Below are 24,507 nucleotides of genomic sequence, written 5' to 3'. Positions count from 1 at the left end.
TAATTTGCCCTTAACACAGCCGAAGCACTAAGTAAAATAATGCTCATATTTATGCGACAACGAGACAGGTATTAATCTAGAAGACATAAATTTATCTACATGCAATATTTACAAATATCATTTACATATTTCCGACCGACCAAATACATAACTATATTTGTAAAACAATCTATGAGTTCACAAAAACATATTGTTCTATGAAATAATTAAAAAATAAACTCTCAGTCTTCTATTAAATAGTAATAGTAGATCGTTATAAACAAGATCCTTCCGATTTACATACATACAATTTTTACAGAATGGATTGTTTCTTAAATATTTACCAATATAGTTCATACTTCACATCGAGTGGGTTCCTCGGAAGCCCTTTAGCGAAAAACACTTGGTGCGGTACATCCAGACAATTTGAAAGCTGGCAGTGAATCTTCTCGACACAAAATCATTCTTTCGTATAATTATATTACAGTCACCATCTGTGTCAAGGCTGTATTATTTATAAGAATGTTTTTCTTGATTAACGTTGCACAACTATACTGGCAATTTTTGAAGTGAAAACTTCTTTAGCGGCGTTGAGCACTTTTTCTGTAATGGGTATAAAATCTTAAACTCGCATCAGGACACGTGACCTGATCGAAAAAGCGTAAGATGGATACCATTCCAAAATATCAAACATGCTCAACGTTAATAATCAAGTTTTCACTTCTGCCGGCACTCCCGGAGTGCAACCCGTCTTTTTTTATATTATTTTGATGATACATTTATTTAGTTTATTTTATTACTAAGTATATGATTGTAGTGCAAGGTCATGTGATTGGACCATCTATTGCATGTCCTCAACATTTTACTGTACATATATTTTCTATTATTGTAGAAATACTTATAAGCCCCATCATGTTTCTTATATTAAAAAGTGTTAACTGTTGTATATGAACACATATAAGAATTTTTTGATTGCAAATTCCGGATTGTGAAGTTTATTCAGTGATTAAAGCATCAGGGATAATGTTTAGAGGCTTAATATTGACTTCATTTGTGTCTATTACAGTGCAGACATATGCTTTTTGGTTTTGTTATTTACATGTGTAGCCTGTTCTCTTCTCAAATGTGTTATTTAATGACTTATTTAATCTCCCTTTGTTGTTTTTGCATTCATACAGAGCTGCAGTTCTGATTCTTTACTGTTCTCTTTACATCAGACGCAATCATTATCGCTCCTCTTACAAATAGCCGCTTATCACCGAGAGTCCACTTTTTCCACACTATGTTACAGACTGTGAACCAGTAAACGTTATCAACTGTGGTGTGTTCCATCACTTTACACTCCACACATGTTCACATTGTTCTCTTCACTGTTCCGGCAGACTGATCACTTGGCCCTTGCCCGCTTTGCTTGTTGGGGCATGGGCCAGGCGCGGGGACCAGACCGTAACATAAACTCGAACTGCGGCATGTATTGTTCACTGCACTATCCACACTGTTCACTCTGTTTACGGTTCTGTTCACTCCGTTCACTGTTCTGTTCACTGATCACTGCACGGTTCCCGCCACTCCGTATACTAGTTGGCCCTTGCCCGCTTCGCCTGGTGGGACGGTTGTGGGGCATGGGCCGGACGCGGGGGCTGGTGTGGGGGCTCATCTGCCGCTAAACCAGACCGAAGCATGTATTTAAACTGCGGCATGTGTTGCATCACATCACGTATCTGGACAAGGGCCATGCCGTTCTCGCCGGCTGCAGCAGATTTGCACTTGCCCGAGTTGCGCAGCACTTGCAGTTGCGTTCTGTAAAAGAATAATGATAATAAGTTTTTTTTTTCTGTTTAGGAAAATTAAGTTTTCCGATAATAAAGGCTTATACAGAGTGTCCCACTGTTGGTATACTAAGCTCCAAGGAGGTTATAGTTTTGCATACGCTGAGTAAATAAATTTCGTCATATTATGTCGTTGGTGATCTGTCGTTTTGTCAATGTTTGGGGAGACCTATTTCCCACAGACATTTTAAAAAGGTTGAACCTTAACGATGAAAAAAGCACGGAAGACAGTGGACATTTTAAAAAGGTTAAAAACGCAAATTTGTAGGACACTAACGAGTTGGGTCGGTACAGCGACAGGCCGAGCGCGTCGAGCATGGCGCGGCACGTGGTGAGCGACACGCGCGGGAAGAAGTGGCTCGCGAGGTCCGGCAGCGTCATCAGCAGCTCCGTGTACTGGTAGGGCTTCGCGTTGATGCACGGCACCATCGTGTTCTCCACTAGGGCTTTCTGGACCTGCACACAGATAGAAAAAACCATTAGAAATGTGTTAAAAATTCAAATTCAAATTATATTTATTTGCAAGAATGTAGTTACAAATTTTAGATGTTTTGATTACAATATTATGTGGCTAATACATTCTACCCATTGATTGGGTGTGCAAATATTAAAAAAGAAAGTTGATTAGTTTAATTATTTAAATGTACACACAATTCAATTTTAACAATTACGCGAACGCACTACGATTTACACGATTATATCACACACAATTCAGTTTACACTACTTCAAAAGAGCGTATGTGCCGAACACACGTGTCAGAAGTGAAACTTTTTTGGCAAGATTTAAAGATAACAAAATCATCGCCTTACTCTATGACGTGACGGTTAGCCATGACGTGACCTTTAAATTTTACTCTCAACGCGCCTAAAAAAGTTTCTCTTCAAAAAAACATTTTCAAGGATCTTTTAAACATTTAGCAAATAACACTTATTAACGAAAATGTTTATGGCTTTAAAAAAAAATAGGGGTAAGTACTTTAAAACTATCTGTTAAAAAACAATGCAGAACCAAATAATAATTATAAACAAGATATTTTTCTTTCACATACATTTTTTTTAAATACATAATTTTGATATCCATACAAATTACATATATCGAAGAATCTCACCTTATACGGCGTATGGTTGCCAATTGTGTTGATGTCTGGTATGGGCGTGAGCCGCTTTCGCGTGTCCGCCGCGTGAGAGGTTGAGTGGCCATTCATGTTGCCGCTCACTTGCGGGGAAACGCTGCTAATTTCATACATATATTATTACTTTGGTACAAAAAATGTTAGTATAGTTCGATTCAAACTTAATGGCGGTTCGGAAGTTAGGTGCAGGTGCGAGTGCGGGTGCGCAAAGGTCCCTTAACGTCCCGCTAATACCTAAAAGAGCCGCCATCAAGTTTGAATCATACTGTATTTTATTGTATTTGATTTCACACTTTTTCTTATATATACATTTAGAAATTAAAGACTTTGACGGATTTCTATAGAATGTTGGTAAAATAATTGGACTACTAACTTGGAAATAGTATTAGTAACTGATATAAATAAAATTTAATTAAAACTTCACTAGAATTAGTTCATGAGTGATCATTCTAACAAGTGACAAACAACTTTCTAGTCGCATGAGATTTCTAATTCATCATAATATATTTTTTACTACATAATATTAAACTAATTAATTTAAAATGTTAAAATAATCGACAACTTCAAATTAAAGCTTAATTTTGAGAAAATTTGTTATTTTATAATGACCATAAACTCATGCGACTAGATTAAAGCAGTGTCAAGACAATGGCGACTGGCGGACTGGAGTATCTAAATACCAACTTGTAAGACAGCCTTTATTTTCAATAAACATTTTGTAAACAAAACTATTTCATACAAGAGGCAAAAAAAATCTAACAGATAATCCTTTCTGGAATTATCAGCAAAAAAATTTTTTTTTTTTTTCAAAAATTCCAGTGCATTATATTTACTATATTTGTCACAATAGATGTCTATCATGGGTTCGATTCTTCTTTTTTTAGTGTCAATTATTTTTTAATAATTGTGAATTAACACCACAGACTACAAACAAGCTAGCACAAAATAAGGGCCGTCTTTCTTTGAAATAGAATAAAAAGAATATAATGCTCACTTCATATTGGTGGAGTTTTCCGATATTCGCACCAGAGGAGGGGGCGGTTGCTGACCCATCGCCATTGTTATTGCACTGTTCGGAAACTGCAATAAACGATAAACAACACCAAATTTTACACAATATGTCTACTATACATATAATTTATATTTATATGGGCCCTCTGCACAATGGGCAGCGTTGGGCGAGTAGAGGCAATCACGATAGACTTGTAGAGGGACTAAATGATCGACCGTCATTGTAGATGTTGTTTCATATTCGCCATAATGTGCGGCAAATATCGACGATCATTTGTTGGGCCAACGCTGCCCATTGGAAAGAGGGGCCCATATGGCAAACATTTTCAACTTCTTGCCAGTTGCAATGTTCCAAAAAAAACTGTCAAGTCAAATTCGCGCGCAAATATGGCGGGAAACTTCATTAGGTTTCAATTTACGTTCTAAAAAAAGATGCGATGACCATAGTTTTGAAAAATCTAAATTGTATTCATAAAAAAATTGTTTTTTTTGTATAGATTGGTTCAATTGACTTTGGAATTATTTTTCCTTTAATTACAGAACCATAACATTATCTAAGTACATATAAAGGTGTTGGGGTTTTCCTATTTACAAAATATGAATTCCAAGAACAAAGTCTAACAAACGTAAAACTTCCGTCATTAAAATATACAAATAAAGAAGTATTTATAACTTTAGAAGTATTGATCTATGCTTTGAGAAGTATCTAGAATGTTTAAACGGACCAATTTAGATTGGTACACTCTTTTCTGAAGATTTTAAGAGGGTTCCAATTATTTAGTATTTGTTGGCGACATAATTTGGACATTTATAATCTGTGCAACTTACAGAGCCACCTGGCAACACTGTTATTCGGGAAGACATCTTTGATTTACATTTTACACGGCATTCTATACAATCCCTTCTGTTAATTACTATTTTACAATTGTTACATTAATAAAGTACATACGAGAGAATTATTACTTTCTATTATCATACAACCCGACATACATAACAGATTGGCGACGAGTAAGTGGAAATACAATACAAATAATCAAGTGAAGAACATCGTGCGTACATTGACCCATGTGCTCCTAACACCTTTTCCTTTGTTCCAAGGGTTCCACATCCCGTGATGATAACCCGCTTCACAACCTCCTTTTTCCTTTACAATAATATACAATACATTACAAATACGCAAAATGGAACAGCAATTGGGGCAAGTATTATCTCAAATGTTAGAAACTATTCGAGGTATTCAAGTACAACAAGCGCAATTACAACAACAATTACAAAATACGGATAAATCGGTGAGTGGAATTACATTACAACCATACGACGAAAACAATGAAAGTTTCACATCGTATTTACAGAGGTTAGAAAATTACATTAACCTAAAAGGCGTTACAAATGATAAAACAAAATCACAGATTTTTCTGAACTGCATTGGTCCTAAATACTATCAAGTTTTACAAAATATTACAGCACCTGATTCTCCGAAAACCAAATCATATTATGAACTGATACAATTATTGAAAAACCATATTGCACCTGAACCTGGTGAAGTAGCCCAACAGCACAAATTTTGTTTACGACAACAATACGAATGTGAAAGTATTGCAAATTATGTTGCTGGTTTAAAAGAACTAGGGGGAAAATGTAACTTTAAATGCGCAAGCTGCGAACACAGCACATTTGAAACTCATCTGCGAGTACAATTCATACGAGGTCTCCGGAATTCAGAAATAAAAGAAAGATTATTACAAGAAAGCTCATCTACAAAGGTTGATGATTTAATTAAAATTGCAATGGCGATTGAGACATCTAAAGCTGAAACAAAAGAAATGTGTTCTGGTCAAGTAAACATTAACAAAATTTCAACTAAATCAAATCATTTCAAAATTAATACAAACATACATAAACCTAAAAATATAAATACATACAAAGATAAAAATATAAATAAATCATACAGTTCATATAACGAGAAGAAGAGAGAAATAAAATGTTTTCGATGTGGCAAAGAAAACCACACAGCAAGGCAATGTCGTTTGAAACATAAACTATTTTGCAAGAAATGTAAGACAAAGGGACACATACAATCGGTATGTTTCAGAGAACAAAAACAAATTGAGTTAGTTCAGGATCAATTCACCGAGGAAGATGAAATATATGAAATACATAAGATATTTAACAATAACATACAGAGTGATAAATTTAACATAACCTTACAATTAAATGGAAAAATACATACCTTAGAACTGGATACAGGCGCTGCAGTTACTACATGCTCGACAAATTTTTATGAAAAATATTTTAATAATCTGAAACTTAAAGATACATCAGTAAAGCTAAGAACATACACAGGAGAAATAATACACCCATTAGGAACTTGCAATTTAAATATTCAGTATAAGAACACAGTTATTGAAGGAAGAATCTTTGTAATTGACCGCAAAGTAGACACCGTAGTTGGAAGAGAATGGCTTAGAAAATTGAACTTAAATTTTGAAGTAAATTCAATATACAAGGAAGAACAAGACATAACAGAAAAAGAATTCAAAAATAAATTACAAACATTATTAGAAGAATATAAAGAATTATTTACAGAAGAAATAGGTGAAATTAAAGATTATCAAGTCGCATTTAAATTGAAAGAAGATGCAGTTCCAGTTTATTTAAAGCCACGTCCAGTACCATTTGCATTGAAAAATCAAGTAGAGGCAGAAATTGACAGATTAGAAAAAGAAGGCATATTAGAAAAGGTTACATACTCACAGTGGGGTACACCAATTGTTCCTGTGATGAAACATAATGGAAAGGTACGCCTATGTGCCGACTACAGAGCTACATTAAATAAAAACCTAGAAAATGACAACTATCCAATCCCTCGAGTTGAAGAGATATTTTCAAAGCTCAGCGGTGGTAAATATTTTTGTACATTGGACATTAACCAAGCGTATTTACATATGAAGACAAATGATGATACAGCAGAGATGCAAGCCATAAGTACATGTAAGGGTACATACAAAGTAAGAAGACTGATGTTCGGTGTGAAAATAGCACCAAATGTTTGGCAAAGATACATGGATCAGACATTACAAGGATTAGAAGGTACAGCTTGTTTTTTTGATGATATCGCTTTACAAGGACATACATACATACAATTACTACAAAGAATCCGAAAGGTATTTAATAAACTTAGAGAATGTGGATTACATCTAAACAAGAAGAAGTGTCAATTTTTTCAAAAATCAGTTACATATCTTGGACATAAAATAAATGAAAAAGGATTACACCCTACAGAAGAAAAGATAAATGATATAAAGAATAGCCCACGTCCCACAGATGTTACATCTCTACGTACTTTCTTAGGAATGATAAATTATTATCAACAATTCATATCTAATTTGGCATCTAAACTAAATCCTTTATACAAGCTATTACAGAAAGATACAAAATTTATATGGAATAAAGAATGTGAAAAAGTATTTCAAGAGTTGAAAATTGAGCTATGTGGAGAAAAAGTACTTATACCGTTTCATGAGAACTTACCTGTCACATTAGCTACAGACGCATCTCCTACAGGATATGGAGCTGTTTTATCACACATTATGCCGGATAAAACTGAACGACCTATAGCATTTGCATCAAGATCCTTAACTAAAGCAGAGAGAGGTTACAGTCAGTTAGAGGAAGCAACAATGAAGAATTAAAGGTATACAAAGAGTTTAAACCAGGAGATAGAGTACAAATAAGGATGTATGATAGTAACAAATGGAAATTTGGAAGAATATTAGAGAGGAAAGGAAAATTACATTACAAGGTGGAAGTAGATGGAAAGATACATCACAGACATACTGATCAGATAATAAAGACATCATGCTTGAGTGAGAATATTAATACACCAAATACTTACCGACCAACTTACCTGCAAGAGAGTTCACCCACACCAGCTTCACCTGAAAAAGAATGCATACAACCTAGCCCTACAGTAATAACACATACACCAAGAAGATCATCTATACAGCCAGTAGCAAGTCCAGGAAATTACCAACCAGAAAACCTTGTACCAGAAACAATTCCAGATACACATGAACCTACACCATCCAGAATTGAAATCCGTCGTAGTACTAGGATGAGAAAACCTCCCAATAGATTGAACCTTTAAATTTATAACGAGGGAGAGTGTTGGCGACATAATTTGGACATTTATAATCTGTGCAACTTACAGAGCCACCTGGCAACACTGTTATTCGGGAAGACATCTTTGATTTACATTTTACACGGCATTCTATACAATCCCTTCTGTTAATTACTATTTTACAATTGTTACATTAATAAAGTACATACGAGAGAATTATTACTTTCTATTATCATACAACCCGACATACATAACAGTATTCATTTTATATTACGAGTAGGGTGGATTCGGATAATTGGCTATACGATTAATCGGCGGTCGGATAATCGTCATTATTTTGTAATATAATTATATCTAATACATAATATAGGTACATATTATATTATATAATACTAGCTGTGCTCCGCGGTTTCACCCGCATTGCTCCGTTCCTGTTGGTCTTAGCGTGATGACAGCCTTCCTCGATAAATAGCACAAAAATAATTTTTCAAATCAGACCAGTAGTTCCTGAGATTAGAGCGTTCAAACAAACTCTTCAGATTTTTAATATTATAAGCACCGAACATATAAAAGAGGTTAGAAAGGCATTGTAGGCGGGGCAGACGCGCCAAGGATATGAGCACTGCTCACATCATCATCATGCGTATGTTTCGTTCCATTTTAAATGGCGTGATCGCACGGCGCTATGATTGGCTAGATTTGAAATTGCAAATACATATGTGATTATAAGTATAGATTATACCTGTACAGTTCTCTGGTTGTGCGATCTGTGCTGCGGCATGCTCGCTGCCGCGGCTGCGATCGCCGCGTTGTTGTAACGAGCGGCGGCTTGCGCTTGGGCAACTTGCGCCTACCAACAAATATGCTATTATTAGCCAGGAACGTGTATAGGAATGTGTATTATTAACTAGGAATGTGTATTATTAGCTTGGAATGTATATTATCAGCTAGGAATGTGTGTATAACCTAGCTGATTATGGATATTCTTAGCTAAAATATATGTCAATTTGTATTTGGTGTGCACGTATATTATAGGGATAAGCTGATAACGTATGCGTGGGAATATGTGGGTGTGTGAGTGTGTGCGTGCTTGTGTGAAGTTTAGAAAATTGCAGGATAAGTCATACATATTGTAACTGTTCCTTTTAAATAAAGCGATTGCAAAAAAATCTGCTACTATTTGGCATTTATGTGTGTGTGGTTCTTCTGCTAAGCCAATAGAATCTATTTTGTTTTGAATATTTAAATTTCAGTTATTATCTCTGCCTAGAACACAATATTGGATAAAATGAAAAATCATTGGGCTTATTACCAAACCTTATCTTTCCCAGCTGTATCTTTCAATGGCCTGAATGGGACATTATCATGAAATTTTAACCACTCTTAGATAACCTTTGTCAATGACTGTTTATCATGACGCATGTATTCAATGGAAAACCTTCAGGCTATGGTCTCAAAAATGATAATTTTACATTTAAGAATAATTCGGACTTTAAAATATTTATTAATAAGATCAGAAAAAAATAATTTTTTAACTTAATTTCGAGGCTTTGCATGTAAAATCAAGAGTATGATTGTGTAATAAGGAATAGCTTTTATTAGAGATTCGAATGGAGTCATGGGTAAGGCGACGATTTTAGTACCTATCTTTAAATTTTGCCAAAGAAGTTTAACTTCAGACACGTGTGTTCGGCACACACGCTCTTATCTTACGTAGATAGGTAAATTATATTATCCGCTCACCTGAGCCAACCGCAGCACTTGCTGCGTCTGTGCCTGGGTCAGCGTACCGGGCAGGGTCCAACCATTGGCCAGGGCTTGCACGGCCGCAGCGGATATACCACCATGGGGCATCTGCATAGCCGCGGAGGCCGGCGAGTGTCGCTGCGCGGGCCGGCGGCCGCGGGACGGCACGTTGGCGACCGCGCCCGCGACGCCCGCGCCGGGGGGCGGGGCGGGCGGCGCGCGCGTCCACTGCCCGCCGCCGGACACGGAGCCTGAAAGCGCGGGAATTGGTTAACGAGATTGATATTTATTATTATTTAACACTTTATTAGTTGTACAATCAGGAAAACCTTAGAATTACTTACAGCTAAAAAACAGAGTAAAACTAACTTGGCGGCCTTATCACAGCTACGTAGTGATCTCTTCCAGGCATCAGATAAGTTATGACTATGGAGTTTCTTGTCGGTTCTTCTCCATAGATACTGCTTTCCGAATCGGTGGTAAATGTTAAAATTATGTAATGACGATGCGAAAGTGCTTCTAAAAAGTCTAATTGAATAAATAAATGTTTGAGTTTGATAATAAAAGAAAACATTTATTTAATGGCACATAGAATACTAGTGTGCAGTTTAGAGCTGAGAATGCAAAACGCCAGGAAAAGAGTGAATTATAAAACAAACAGCTCTAGCGTATTAAAATTTACCTACTAACTATGTATACCTTTAACCTCCAAAAATTAAGCTAACCTGGCCGAAATAATTAAAGTCGAATGAAAATACTCTACATTATTAAGCTAAATTTGATCGATTTCTAAATTTTTTCTTTTGAACACTAACCTAACCTAACCTTATCAAATTCAAAGTACCCTCACATATAAAACTAACCTAATAAATTTCTAACCACTGTTGCCAACAACCATAGCTTTAACAAGTGATATTATAATTTTGATTTATTACGATCGTTTTCATTACAATAATACAGATTCAGAATGTTGCTTATTAAATTTCTTGCATCTCTGTAGAATCGGCAAGAAACTTAATAGTTAACAGTTTGACCCACTAAAGACTGTTCTGTTGTTTAATTTAATAATAAATAATACTCGTCTAAACATTGAATAGATGTGTGTACATTTGTATATGTACATTTCACACTAAAATATAGGAATATTTTTGTGGGCTGTGGCTATATTTCATCACGCTACGGGCAACAGGAGTGGAGCCACGGGGGTGAAACCGCGCGGAGCAGCTAGTAATTGATAAGGCCGTCCTCTCTGCTGATATTATAATAAGTTTTAATTTTAAGCATCTAGGTAGGTATTTGTATGCCAGCTAAATTATTTTTATTATATTTTGTAATAGAAAAATCTCGGCAAACACATATAGGCATAGTATAATGAATAATGATAAAAGCATGTACACAAATTCAGTATTCACATTTGACATTAGCAGGTGCTAAACAGAAAAAAGTCTTTCGGATGCAAAATCACGGAAAATACAAATAATAATAAGATAAATGGTTTACATTGAAACATGATAATTTGATAAGCAATTCAGAGAACGTTAAATGAAATTAATGTAGGGACGATTTGGGACATCCGGCAAAATATACTACGCGGCCGGGTGACTAGTATAAACTGTATATAATACATAAATATATGTCGGCGCAACGACGATAAACGACTACCCTCAAACTACTAAATAATTATAACTAGCTAAAGTTTACTTTGATCTTTTTAAATAAGTGGTTGATTCATTAATCAACCACTAATGAAATAATTAAATTAACGAAATAATTAATGTTTGTTAAAACTGATGAAAATTCATTGTAAAAACCGGCCAAGTGCGAGTCGGGCTCGCGCACAAAGGGTTCCGTAGCAGCAAATATAATAAATTACAGTTAAATCAACCTATCTCAAAAACTATAAGAGATACTTTGATCAAACCAAAAATCGTTGAAAGAGTTAATTAGCATGCATCACCTCTATTTTTTTTAGAATTTTATACCCCGTAGTTATAAAAATAGAGGGGGGGGGACATACTTTTTACGACTTTGAGAGCTGATATCTCAAAAACCGTTCACTTTAAGAAAAATGTTTTTTAGAAAACTTTATATCATTTTAAAAGACCTTTCCATTGATACCCCACACGGGTATGTACATCGAAAAAAAAAATTTCATCCCTCAGTTACATGTATGGGGGGCCCCACCCCCAATTCTTTTTTTTACTATTTAGTGTCATATTTTTGTAGCGGTTCATACAACACATATTCCCATCAAATTTCATCACTGTAGTACTTATAGTTTCCGAGTAAATCGGCTGTGACAGACGGACAGACGGACAGACGGACAGACGGACATGACGAAACTATAAGGGTTCCGTTTTTGCCATTTTGGCTACGGAACCCTAAAAATTCGAGAGGCAACACTCAAACTAATTCTTGTGAGTCATTGTTTGCTTTAAATACGAGCGATCGACGGCACAGAGCACATTCACTCGCCGGCCGTTGGAGCGTTCGGAGCTCTCTCTATAATTTCCACGTAGATTAAAAAGGCAGTAAAATACCAACGGGCGTTCTACTTCGAGTGTGAGCGCCTGCTCTGATGATGGTGACGTCAGAATTGCTGACGTTACTCTTTTAAAAATAGCCTTTGGGGCCCTTCTCCCGTCATATAAATAATAAAAAAAAGTTTCGTCGTGGATGAAAGCCAGTATTATAAATAGTACACCTTTCATTTTTATGTTTTGCTTGTAATGACCTAAATTGGATTATAATAGATACCAGACCACTATCAACACTTGAAGCAAGAATCATACGTATTTTTGTCTCTAATTTACCTAAATCATAGGCACCTACGTAGGTAAATTATACTCAATACTCATCAAATATCTTTGATTGACAGTTTTTTATTTCAGAACTAGCTTTCCGCCCGCGGCTTCGCCAGCTTTGTCTAAAACATAATAAATTATATAGTTACCTTCCTCTTGAATCACTCTATCTATTAAAAAAAAACCGCATCAAAATCCGTTGCGTAGTTTTAAAGATTAGGGACATAGGGACAGAGAAAGAGACTTTGTTTTATTCCTACTAGGTACCTAGGTATGTAGTGATTATGCCTTTTTTGGCGCGTATTTATTACAACAATATCACTCATATTATCATAGATTATTTTACAATTACACTACTATTAGGCAAGTGAAAGTTTGTTAGACTTCCAGTGATTGATTACACTCAAATCAGTATTAATTATGAATTAAGCAATTAAACATGAGCAAAATATTCAAGAATAGGAATAGGAATATCTATATTATATTGTTTTCATTGACTTTAATACATTATTAATCGTAGGTGGTGAACCAATTTTGAGAATTCTTTTTTTTTTGAGGCGACTACGATTTTGATTAATCGATTAAAAAAAGCATTAGGTATATGTATTATGTTTGCGAAAAAATATTGTGAAATAAGAGTTGCCCGTAAAAATCATCATGTAACAGTAACGCTGACGTATTAACCTACGTCAAATGCGCTGTGCGATTAATAACAGTAGCGTGTACGCACTCAAAAACACTACTAAGAAATGAAACAAATCTAAAGCTTGAAACAAAGTTTAAGCGGCGCATCTGATAAGAAAACCCGCAATGAAACTGTACCCGCTTTAATGACACCGTAAAAGAATATGAATAAAAAACGATAACATCAAATCCGCCGATCGAGCACTGCGTGCGTAAACCTCTTTGATACGAATTCAATGAATTGAATTTAGACACCATAGAAGGGTATCTACTGCGCGAATTAGGTCAAACACGCACCAGAGTTATCACATTTTCGCAGAAGTCTCAACGAATATTCCGTAAAATTAATACGAAGTCGGAAGCCACAACCACGTGTAATAATATATATTGTAACCTTTTTCTTCCTAACCCACTATCTCCCTTTAATGGACTGGAAAAATACTGTATAATTCTATTTTTCTAATAAGTTCTTATTTGTTTACTTTGGGTGAATGAAACGTATTAAAAAATATGATAATCAGTTGTTTACTTTACATAATTAATACACGCTTCGTTTACGGCGTCTTTGGAAAGGTCCAAAAATATTTGTTATTATTAGTATTTATTTAACATGGTCAATGCTCTTATGTGACCGTCTTAGTTTCTGTGATCTGTGGTCTTATCTATTCCGTTTATAATGCCCTTACTGGATTGACTCTTGTAGTAAAACGAGTGGAGTGGGGAGACGTACATTTCAAGGCTGGCCATCTCATTGAATGTTGAAAATTTACAACCAACTAATTGTGATTATAAAGGGCGAGGCTTACACAGATTTTAAATACGCCATGCCATAATGCCGCGTGTACATGGCATGAACAAAACAGCATAGACTGTTATCACATAGCATGCTTATAGCTCGTGTTTGTAAAACTCTTATCCTTAAACCCTAATCATAACTGGATTAATCTAAGAGTCTAGATTACACTTTAAAGAAAAACATGTGGTGCTTATTGACGCGAAAACAAAACTGGAAGGGTGTGAAATAGCGAATCTACATACGAGCTACGGCCGAGAAAGTACCTTTTTGTGTTTACGCTAAAGCAAATTGTCATACTACAAGCAATTAGACACAAAATCTATGCAGTTGTAAAGTGTACGACTTTCGGCAGTGCGGCATAAGGTCACTCTGAACATAATATCTATAATGCAAAAGTCAATATCATAAAGCCTTGACATTAATACAGGGACCATAGACAAGATTTTTTTCTTATTGATCATTATCACATATCCAAAAAAATCATCATGTTAAAAATAGATATTAGAGAAATTAATGGACCAATGAATAATTAAGCAAACTGCAGATAAGAAAAATCTTGTTGACACAGTTACAAGTTAAAAGGAAATCTTTTTTATATTGTAGACAATGTAATGCAAATTATTTTTTATCATGTCAAGGCTTACTTGAAGGTCCAACCTCAGCTGCAAACAACTTTAAAACCACTTTATACCGAGACCTATACTATAAATAACAAGTGTAAGATATAGAATTAAAAATAGCTTTGCTTTGGCTGTGAATTTGGCATATATTTAAAATTTCATTGTGTAAAGTTAGGATTAAAATATATACAGAAATACACATTAAGATTTTTGTAATAATACTTATTATATTTAGTTTGCATAGATGAAAACACACACATCAAGACAAACAATTAATAAACATCTATCCTTCTTATTTTTAATTATGTTAAAAAAAATTGGTTGTTTGTAAAGTAGGTTTACGATCGAGATGTTTACGTGATAACGTCTTATTGGTGATATAAGTATTTGGGAAGTAAGGAATTAATGAAGATAAAAATTTTTTCAAATTTACAATTACATCTATCGTTTTATTCACACTTTTGATGATAAATTTCGGGTGTAAAATGACAAGTTTACTTATTCGACTATGGGCCGATTTTTCATTGCTTAGATAAAACTTATCCGTCCAATAAAGTATTACACGATAATATTAAAAACGTCACGTAAACTGTCAAATACGGGCAATCAGAATACGTTTTTAAAATGGTAGTTTTATACATTATTCGACAAATAATTTTTAACCAAGGATTGAAAAATCAGCCCTATGATATACATTTTTCTTCATACAAACATACTTTTATACATTTATGCATACATACATAACATACAATACGATCAGTTACAATCTTCACGTAAATTTATCTGTTTCCAATCTGGGTAATTCTGTTCAGGATAGGACGATGATAGGAAAAGTAAGAAATAAAAGGAAGGTTTTCAGCTGTTATGTGCCTTGCAAAAGTCAGGTCGATGGTTGTTCCTTTTAACGTAGTAGACTTTGAAACATCTGACAAGTTTTCAAGATTGAACGTTTCTTTCATGAATCTGAGGAATGAGTCATCTGTCTTAACGTTTTTGTTGAAATCACCACACAGAAGAATGGGTATATTAGAATCAACTTGAAGGAACGGGGGCACGTACTGGGTGTTGTAACATTCCGACGTTTTGCGTACTAGCTCCTGGATGAATGTATATAGCGCCGAGCACAAACTTGAAGGTGGTATCTGCAGTAAAGCAAGTAACTTCAGTCAAGCACACATCTCCTGAGGTTTTGATGTGACGAGCTGAGTCTGTAATCGCAATTTCAACCACTTTCGCTGTAGATGGCGATGATAATCTGCGATAGATTGCAACTCCTCCAGCTGCGTTGGTGTCTGAATCGGTTCGATTATTATTCCTGGATATGCACTCATATTTGTTAATCGGAAGTGGTGGACAATTGTCTCGCATCCACGTTTCAGTCAGAACTAAATAGTCGGATCTTAGTATGACTGTATCTGTTTCTAAATCCTCAACGTGGGCGCTTAAACTTTGAAAATTGATGTTCGTTATAATTGTTTGTCCCAAGTCGGTAGCATCATCACAGAATTTTACTTGGTGCACTGCTGCTTGATTCGATGAAGCACTGGGTTGTGCAGCACTCCTAACTCTTTTTGACGCTGTCGAGATGCACGTTTTCGCTGAGCGCTGGTTTGTGCAATTTTAGTTGTCTCCACCGTGCCGCTGGCGAGAGCTATTGCAGCTTTACGTTGATGGTACGCTTTGCGTTGTCTTTCAGCAGCTTTTCTTGCAAACTCCGCGGCCTGTTCTGGGGTTCTTATAGCTGCTACACGTTTTCTGTACTCACGATTTCGCAGGGCATTCTTTTCGGCAGTGGTGGGTTTTGCAGACGTTGTCGGCAAAGCATCCTCGGTCTCCATCGGTGTACTGGATGTTGAAGGAATGTGCGCACAGGGATCCATCATGTTGAGCGTAGTGATTTCTATGGAACACAAAATATTTTTATTCCAAATGAAATGAAGTCATTTGGAAGTTTTGTAAAATACACATTTCCTGTACTCACGGTTTCGCAAGGTATTAGATTCAATAATAAATAAGAAATATTCAATTATATAAATAAGAAATATTAGCAACTAGCTTTCGCCCGCGGCTCCGCCCGCGTAACGTTTATTCCTTCCCTCGGGAAATTAGTAATATTATTAAAAAGTACCCTATGTCCTTTTCTACACCCCAGACAACGTGTATGCAAAATTTCATGGTGATCCGTACAGTAGCTAAAGCGTGAAGTAAAGTGAAGCTAATTCCGTTTAAATTATCAATAAATGATATTCAATTAATAAGAAATAAAATTTGAATTGAAATCAATACTAATTTTGAATGTTTGAATTTGTAATACGCGCCTTTACCAACTTGGCACATAAGAATGATCACATGCATTGTGATTGGTCGCTCGAATCGTAGGTTAGAATGCAGGGTTTTGACAAGTGAGAGATTTTAATTTGGTATTATAATTCTGTTAAATTATCAATAAATGATATTCAATCAATCCATACTAATATTATAATGCGAAAATGTAACTCTGTCTGTCTGTCTGTTACTCAATCACGCCTAAACTACTGAACCAATTTGCATGAAATTTGGTATGGAGATATTTTGATACCCGAGAAAGGACATAGGCTACCTTTTATTGCGAAATATGTACCACGGGCGAAGCCGGGGCGGACCTCGAGTTAGAAATAAAATTTGAATTGAAATCAATACTAATTTTAAATGTTTGAATTTGTATTACGCGCCTTAACCAACTTGACACATGAGAATGGTTTCTTGCATTGTGATTGGTCGCTCGAGTCGTAGGTTAGAATGCATTGTTTTGACAGGTGAGAGATTTTAATTCGATATTCTAATCATTCACACGACGCGACGCGCTCCTTTAACTATTTTTTCCGTATTTTTCCGTATAAAATTATTTAGGGTATGAGTCCAACTATGTTTTTATTTAACACTATAGGTAAACCAGAATCTGATGGCAATTAGGGAAATCAAAATTTTGAGTGTGCAACCCTAGGGAAAATGGACTGAACGATTTTGATACTGCGTATTTTTTATTTTGTCCTCAATATCATTAGTCACATTAAACAAGTGGATAATACTGTATTTAATAATGAGATATCCACGTAATATTATGTAGGCACTTATTACATGTATAATATACATATTACTTTTCTAAAGGTAATACATAATATTATGTATAATTACACATACCTATATTTGAAATTTGAATATATGTATATCATTATGGCATGTGAAAATATGGATGTAATGATAATGCAGATCAAAACTTATTTACTATATTAATTAACGATTGTTTATAATTTTTTATAAAATAAATCAATAATAAAATAAAATCATGTTTATTTTCGTAAGTATTAACACATTATAAAATTGATTTGTACACCTGGGACTTGACAAATAGCCGAATTGGAAACTCCGATAATAAGTTTTGATAAAATTATATTTTAATCAACAAACAATATTATAGTTATTAGTCAGTTCAATAAAGAAACGAATCTTCAATGGCGGCCAAAGCTGACTTTGACAGATGGTAGGATCATCAAAAAAGAAAATAAAAATAACGTAAATTGATAATTATTTTATTAATTATTTCAAATTGTTTGTTGACAAACTTTTTTGTTATTGTATTTGTGTATTTATATGAATTATCATATTTACGTATACATAATGTAATAAAATCCCCATAATACTTGTAATAAGCCCATAAAACTGAACAACTTTTCCCAAAGAACATATTTTGTCAAATTCCAATAAAACATTATTTACTTTCGCAAATGCATAATTGTCATTGTAAATTTATGATAAAAACTATTATAGGGAAAATCAAATACATTTTAGTAATTTTATTTTTCCATTTTTTTTGTGCATACCGTACGGCCGTGTGTGAGCGAGAGGGAATGATAAGCGCCGCCATTGAAGATTCGTTTCTTTAAAGAACTAACTTATACCTATTTATAACATTTTTAATTTAAAGTATCAAAACGGGTAAGTCCAACTAAGCAATAAAATCTTTCACGCGCTTTAAAATTGAAAATTGTGATGTGTTTGACCCTTCTTCATCGAATATTTTTCTATACACATTGTAAACAACACCTCTTGCTTGTGATCGCAGCGGTTTTATCGACATTTCGAAGATTTTGAAGACAAAATCCTAAAAATTAATCATCAACACAAATAATTTGACAACCAATTTGATAGTTGTCAAATAAAGTTGCCACATGAAAATCTTTTATTTTTAAAATATAAATATGCCATCAGATTCTGGTAGACCTATACCACAATTCATTTTTATCATAACATAACCTCTAAATTTCGTTTGTTTACAAAGTACACGTGTCTTTTTTACATCTTTCATTTCTTTTACAAGTTTATTCAAGAATGTTAATTGTTAGTAAGTAGGCTATTTTATTCACCTTTTTTTGTTGCAATTGTTGTAACACTTCACTTGCACTTCACATTTTGTTTCACTGTTAAACATTCCACGAAAACTTAACCGCACGAGAAAATCTCCATTCATTTGTATGCCGCTAGAGTGAGAGAGACGGAAGATCAGTCCACTCACTCGAACGCTATGCCTGCCTCCGCTCGTGAGGATTCCGCGTGACAAGTTTCACGGAATGATTGGCAGCGCTCGAGATGAGACGGGAGATCGGTCCGTCTCTCTCTCGTTGTACCTGCGATCGCGCTCGTGAGGTTTTGGTGTGACACAAAGACGGACCGATCTCCCGTCTCATCTCGAGCGCTGCCACCAATAAGACGTTATCACGTAAACATCTCGATCGTAAACCTACTTTAAAAACAACCAATTTTTTTTTCAAAGATGAGTATCTCAAGTCCCTCTGTCAACAACATTGTAATATAAAAAAGCTATAAATAGAAACATCAGCAAATAAAGTATAGGTATTTTACCAAAAAATATATCAAAATGAGGTAGGCCTCAGATATATTTTTTGGAACATATTTAAATATTCCATGTAGAATCACTTCCTTGTTTAAGAATAATTTTAATTTAGTATAATATTTAAATGATATTATAATCAATGTTGATTATTTTTATTAATAAATAAATTTGCTTTTAAAATACCTAGATCCTGGCCTAGCCTGGCCTAGATCCAATACAGAATGGGAATTATTTTAAAATAAAAGCAGAATTCATATTGTTTTGGAAGGATAGATGTTTATTAATTTTTCATGTCACAGCTACTGCATAATGATATTTGCCATCAAGATAGCTTAAAAGTTAAAACCATGTAAAAAAATATTAGTTAGCAATACCTAGATCAATCCTAGAATAGTGACAATAAATAAAATTATTAGTTTTATTAATAATACTAGCTTTCCGCCCACAGTTTCACCCGCTTTGTCTAAAACCTAATAAATTATATACATACTAAAACCTTCCTCTTGAATCACTCTATCTATAACAAAAAACTGCATCAAAATCAGTTGCGTAATTTTAAAGATTTAAGCATATAATATAGGGACATAAGGACAGAAAAAGCGACTTTATTTTATACTATGTAGTGATGATGATAAACTTTTTATAAGCTTCAGCTGTATGTCAGTATGTAACCAACATGTTTGTATGTAATTTACTCCAGATTTTGACCCACTTTTAACAGATTCAATTAAAACTTTGTACACTATCAAGGAACCAATCCTTACAATAATACCATAAGTTTGAGTGTGTGTTTTAGTTCTTATTATTGTTAAATAGTATTACTGAAATAGTGATAGCGTAATCAAGATTCTATAGTTTAGTTCTATGAGACTTATTAATTTCTATGATGCTGATAATAGTTGATACTAAAAAATATCATTCTAAATAATTTATATGGAAAACTGCATTAACCCATTGACCACCGAGCGCCCCGATCGGGGCACGACACAATAGAAATCTATTGTGTCTGTGATTCCGAGGACTGATGGATTAAATGTAAAATTAAAAATTAAAGTGCTTTTGAACAACATACAGCTAAAGCAAATAAATTGTTATAAAATAAATAATATCATAAAAAGTCAGCTTCAAGAGTATTTGGAACATCTAAAAACCAGGCCAGATAATATTATATATTAAATACCTATGTCATCAATAACTCTGAATTTATTTTATAAGTTTCAAAAATACTGATGAAAGCATAAATAAAAGTGTGTTTGTTTGTAAATTGTGTGAATATTGTAAACAAAGCTTCTAGAGACAAGACCAGTGCCTAATAAAACATACAAAACTCATAAAATAATATAATAATAATGTACACAAAAATATTCCTACCTTTAGCGGAGATTAGCAGCTGTGAATCCACAACTTTGTTCGGCCAATATTCCTCAAACTCTGTTCCAGGTGGGAAATAACTTTTAATGTCTGATAAACTAATCACTGAGCAAGTTTCACTCGCAAACAGTTCATTCCTAATGCCTTGCACTTTACAACAGAACTTAAGATATGACAAGTCCCAGCCCTTGAGCTGATCGGCTTTCAACTTCAAATTGTCCGTTTCACCTTCAAAATAGAACAACGGCACAAACTTTTGATTGTCTCGCACTGTATATGGAACCACTGATTCCTTATTTATCCTGATAAAACCACATTTGTCTTTATTATTAGTTGTACCACGTAACAACTTATTGTAACACACATCTAAGAAATTATAAAACTCATCTGCGTCCGATAGTCTCACAACCAAGTCCTTTTGAGTGAACGGCTCCCGTCCAAACTGACTGTCACAATGCCGATTATTGATTTCATTCAACAGCAATGCCTCTATTTCTGTGATGTAATAACTTCGTATGCAGGTACACGAGTAGATATCTGCATGTAGATAGTTCAGGTACTTGTTAAGAAGTTTGATTTCCACCATACGTACTGCTACGTACTTCTCTCCGGACCGGTAGATGTAGGGAATGTGACACTTGCCAAGCATATCCCAGCCGAAGTGACCCTTCCAGCTGGCTTCATCTGGTGCCGGCGTCTTTTTATCATCGCTAACTGGCCTCTGCTCCGTTGCAGACGGCGTGCCAGGTTTTTGGTTGCGTGTTAAGAAGTTTAAAATGCCCATTTGACCGCCAACTGCGGGGGCTGCACCACCGAGCCGGGCGCCAGGAGGCGGCCGCGCGGCTGCGACTGAAGCCGCCAATGCCTTTGCCTTATTGGCCTCCACCATCTTCGCGGCCAGTTCCCTAATTTCAGCTTCATCGGGCCGCTCGGTTTTGATCTTTACTGCTGGTATAGTTTCTGTCATCTTGACAAACACAAGATAATTACACTAAAATCAAAGTCTGAGTGTTATTTACGTTTTATTAACATAGCACAAGCTACATCCTGACAATTAGGGCTGATATATGAAGTCAACTCCCATGACAACTTCGGCTTTTTGGAATAAACACTGAGTTATCACTATATTGTTTGACAGCATAAACACTTTTCACAATAATTCACACGCGTAGCTACTTTGATAATAAGTAGTTTTTATTTTATTTTGATCTTCGAACATACAATGCGGCCAAGAATTGATTACACTCGAGTGTGTTCATCCATGAGTTTCAAACAACTGACTCCACAACATAAACTTCCGTCTTAACTCGAAAAACTTTTTGAAAATTAAATTTTTCTACGTTTTCGTATTATATTAGAATTACTTTTATTCGAAAATAATAATTGATCCACTCAAAAAAATATTTTTGTTTCCACGCTGCGGACGAGGGAACATGAAACCCAAATTTTGTGTTCACGAGGGAAATGCCCAATACCGTTGTATAGTCTCGTGGGGAGTACATACTACATTTTTCACCTTTTGGTGACTCAGCAACGAACAAAATGGCCGCCGACAAGGCTTTGTTGGCCAATCGGGCCATAGCTTGCATATACATACCTACAAAAATTCACGTCTGTGACGTAACCGCACTCCTCACGAGACTATTTCTCAAGGACTTTTCATTTTTAGTTTTTGAGCTAAATATAATATTAATGGATAACCCAAAGCGCCAATAATTTCTTAAAAAGAACGAGTCATGATATCCCTTAATACATTTCATTCAAAATATTTCTATGTTCGATAAAACAAATCTTAAAACTTCATCAAAAATAAGATTTATGAATGTACTCTTACAAAGTAGGTAGTCACTATGGATAGTCTCGTGTCACCGTTTCTGAACAAATAAGAAGGCTATGAACTAATCAAATTTCTAAATTCGACCTTATGTCTATTGCGATAAGATTGATGTTTTTAATTTAATAAGAATAATTTGCGCCTTAGTGCCGAGTGTAGCGAGACTATCCGACGCGCGCATTCCTCGTACAATAATCCCCTGCATGAGTAAGCGAGATGGAAATACACAAAAAGTACATGTCAAATGTTTAGGTATTTTACTATGGACGTAAAGAGAACGTAGGTAGGTATATAATGCAATTACAAACTTACGTAAGCACATCTAACCTACTTTATAGTAAAGTGGGTACTGTATAGCGGTTGATCCAAATTAATAAAATTATATTTTTAGTCATGAACTTAAAGTAAAGCTTAACAGTTTATCAATAATAATGTACGTATACATTATCTTTATATTTTATGTTAGGTTACAAAATTGTTAGAAACCTATTTATTGTAGTCTTTAAATAAATAAGCAATAAAGCAGATAGACAGAGCGGTAATAACTTCCTCACTAAATTATAAGTTAGAAGTTTAGAACATACTAGATAAGTACCTACAATACTTAATTAATAGTACCTACACAATAGTTTATAACTCCGACATGATATTGATTTACTTTTTTGTACGAATAAAATATGATGCTTAATTTTATGTCTAGACTTTATGTCTCTACTACAGATTATGCCGAGTTAGTTTTTATTGATTAAAAAGTAAAAACAGTAGGTACTTACTATGTTTATTTTTTCCAGATTCAGTTTAGAACTGTAGGTAGTTACGTACATTATATTTTATCATTCATGTTTCTGATAAAGTTGGTTTAATGCTCTAAGGATAAAGTGTAGTAATTTTATGAATAATAAGTAAGTAGTTACCTAACTTATTAATATTTTATATACCCACGACGAGAGCATAACTTTCTTAAAATTTTGGGGATTCAGAGAAGGTAGGTAAGTACCTACCTACCTATTTCAATTTTTGTTAAAATTATTTTTACATAACATTGGAATTATATTGCGAAACGCAACTTTTGTCGATATTAAAATAACTTAATAAGAACCTAATACCTATGTAGTGTATTACTAAACGAGGCTTTATATATCTATGTTCAAAACATTGAGTTAATAATATATGTAGTAGTACATACCTATTATTAACTCAATGGTTCAAATTCAAAACTCAAAAATACAATCTATAATCAGATCTTACATCCGTTTCCGTATGAAAATGTTCACAAACCGTACCTAAAAGAGTAAAAGATCTAATCCTCAAATGGGGAATAGAGCAGACTACAGTATGTATTAGTATTTCTTTCTTTCTATATATGTCACGGGCGACGTGATTTATTAATAAGGATCAGCCATTATTAATAAGGCCTAAGAGCGAAGGGCAGAGTCACGCAGAGTGATAAACTTACTTATAACTTTCATTATTAATAATTCCCATCGATAATTTCCGACAGCCCGTGGTCCATGTAATAAGTGTTTGAGATAGCTTGAAAATTTATCACTAGGATCGGGCAGTACGAATTATTCCCTATTTGCAGCCGGTTAATGTGATAAAATGATGATAAATTAGACCGCGGCTAAGCCGATGGATTTCTGTGTAGTTAAAAAAAAAACCGGCCAAGTGCGAGTCGGACTCGCGCAC

General features: G+C 34.6%; 2 protein-coding genes across 3 annotated transcripts; both read right to left on the bottom strand.

Moving 5' to 3' along the window:
• Positions 1 to 1,460: 1,460 nt before the first annotated feature.
• Positions 1,461 to 22,527, bottom strand: LOC149900002 (uncharacterized). 2 transcript variants are annotated; one of them, XM_090113199.1, is made up of 7 exons: positions 20,985 to 22,527; positions 9,816 to 10,069; positions 8,815 to 8,922; positions 3,936 to 4,021; positions 2,918 to 3,041; positions 2,086 to 2,264; positions 1,461 to 1,779 (listed from the first exon to the last, which is right to left on the bottom strand). In XM_090113199.1, exons 1-7 carry the CDS (start codon positions 21,949 to 21,951, stop codon positions 1,557 to 1,559), a joined length of 1,941 nt encoding a protein of 646 aa, XP_089969325.1. In that variant the 5' UTR covers positions 21,952 to 22,527; the 3' UTR covers positions 1,461 to 1,556. The 2 variants fall into 2 exon arrangements, with proteins under 2 accessions (XP_089969325.1, XP_089969326.1); XM_090113200.1 differs by having other exon boundaries at positions 2,918 to 3,038.
• LOC149900003 (uncharacterized) lies at positions 15,796 to 19,222 on the bottom strand. Its single transcript, XM_090113201.1, has 2 exons — positions 19,126 to 19,222; positions 15,796 to 16,622 (listed from the first exon to the last, which is right to left on the bottom strand). The coding sequence occupies exon 2, from the start codon at positions 16,603 to 16,605 to the stop codon at positions 16,231 to 16,233; it is 375 nt and encodes a 124-aa protein (XP_089969327.1). The 5' UTR covers positions 16,606 to 16,622; positions 19,126 to 19,222; the 3' UTR covers positions 15,796 to 16,230.
• Positions 22,528 to 24,507: the final 1,980 nt, after the last annotated feature.

The sequence above is a fragment of the Colias eurytheme genome, chromosome 19, assembly GCF_061535395.1.
Source record: "Colias eurytheme isolate Ceu_HAF_F1 chromosome 19, ilColEury1 Martin Lab GWU primary, whole genome shotgun sequence".
NCBI lineage: Eukaryota > Metazoa > Arthropoda > Insecta > Lepidoptera > Pieridae > Colias > Colias eurytheme.
Note: the sequence above shows the minus strand (reverse complement) of the source record. Positions and strands in the feature narration are given on the sequence as shown.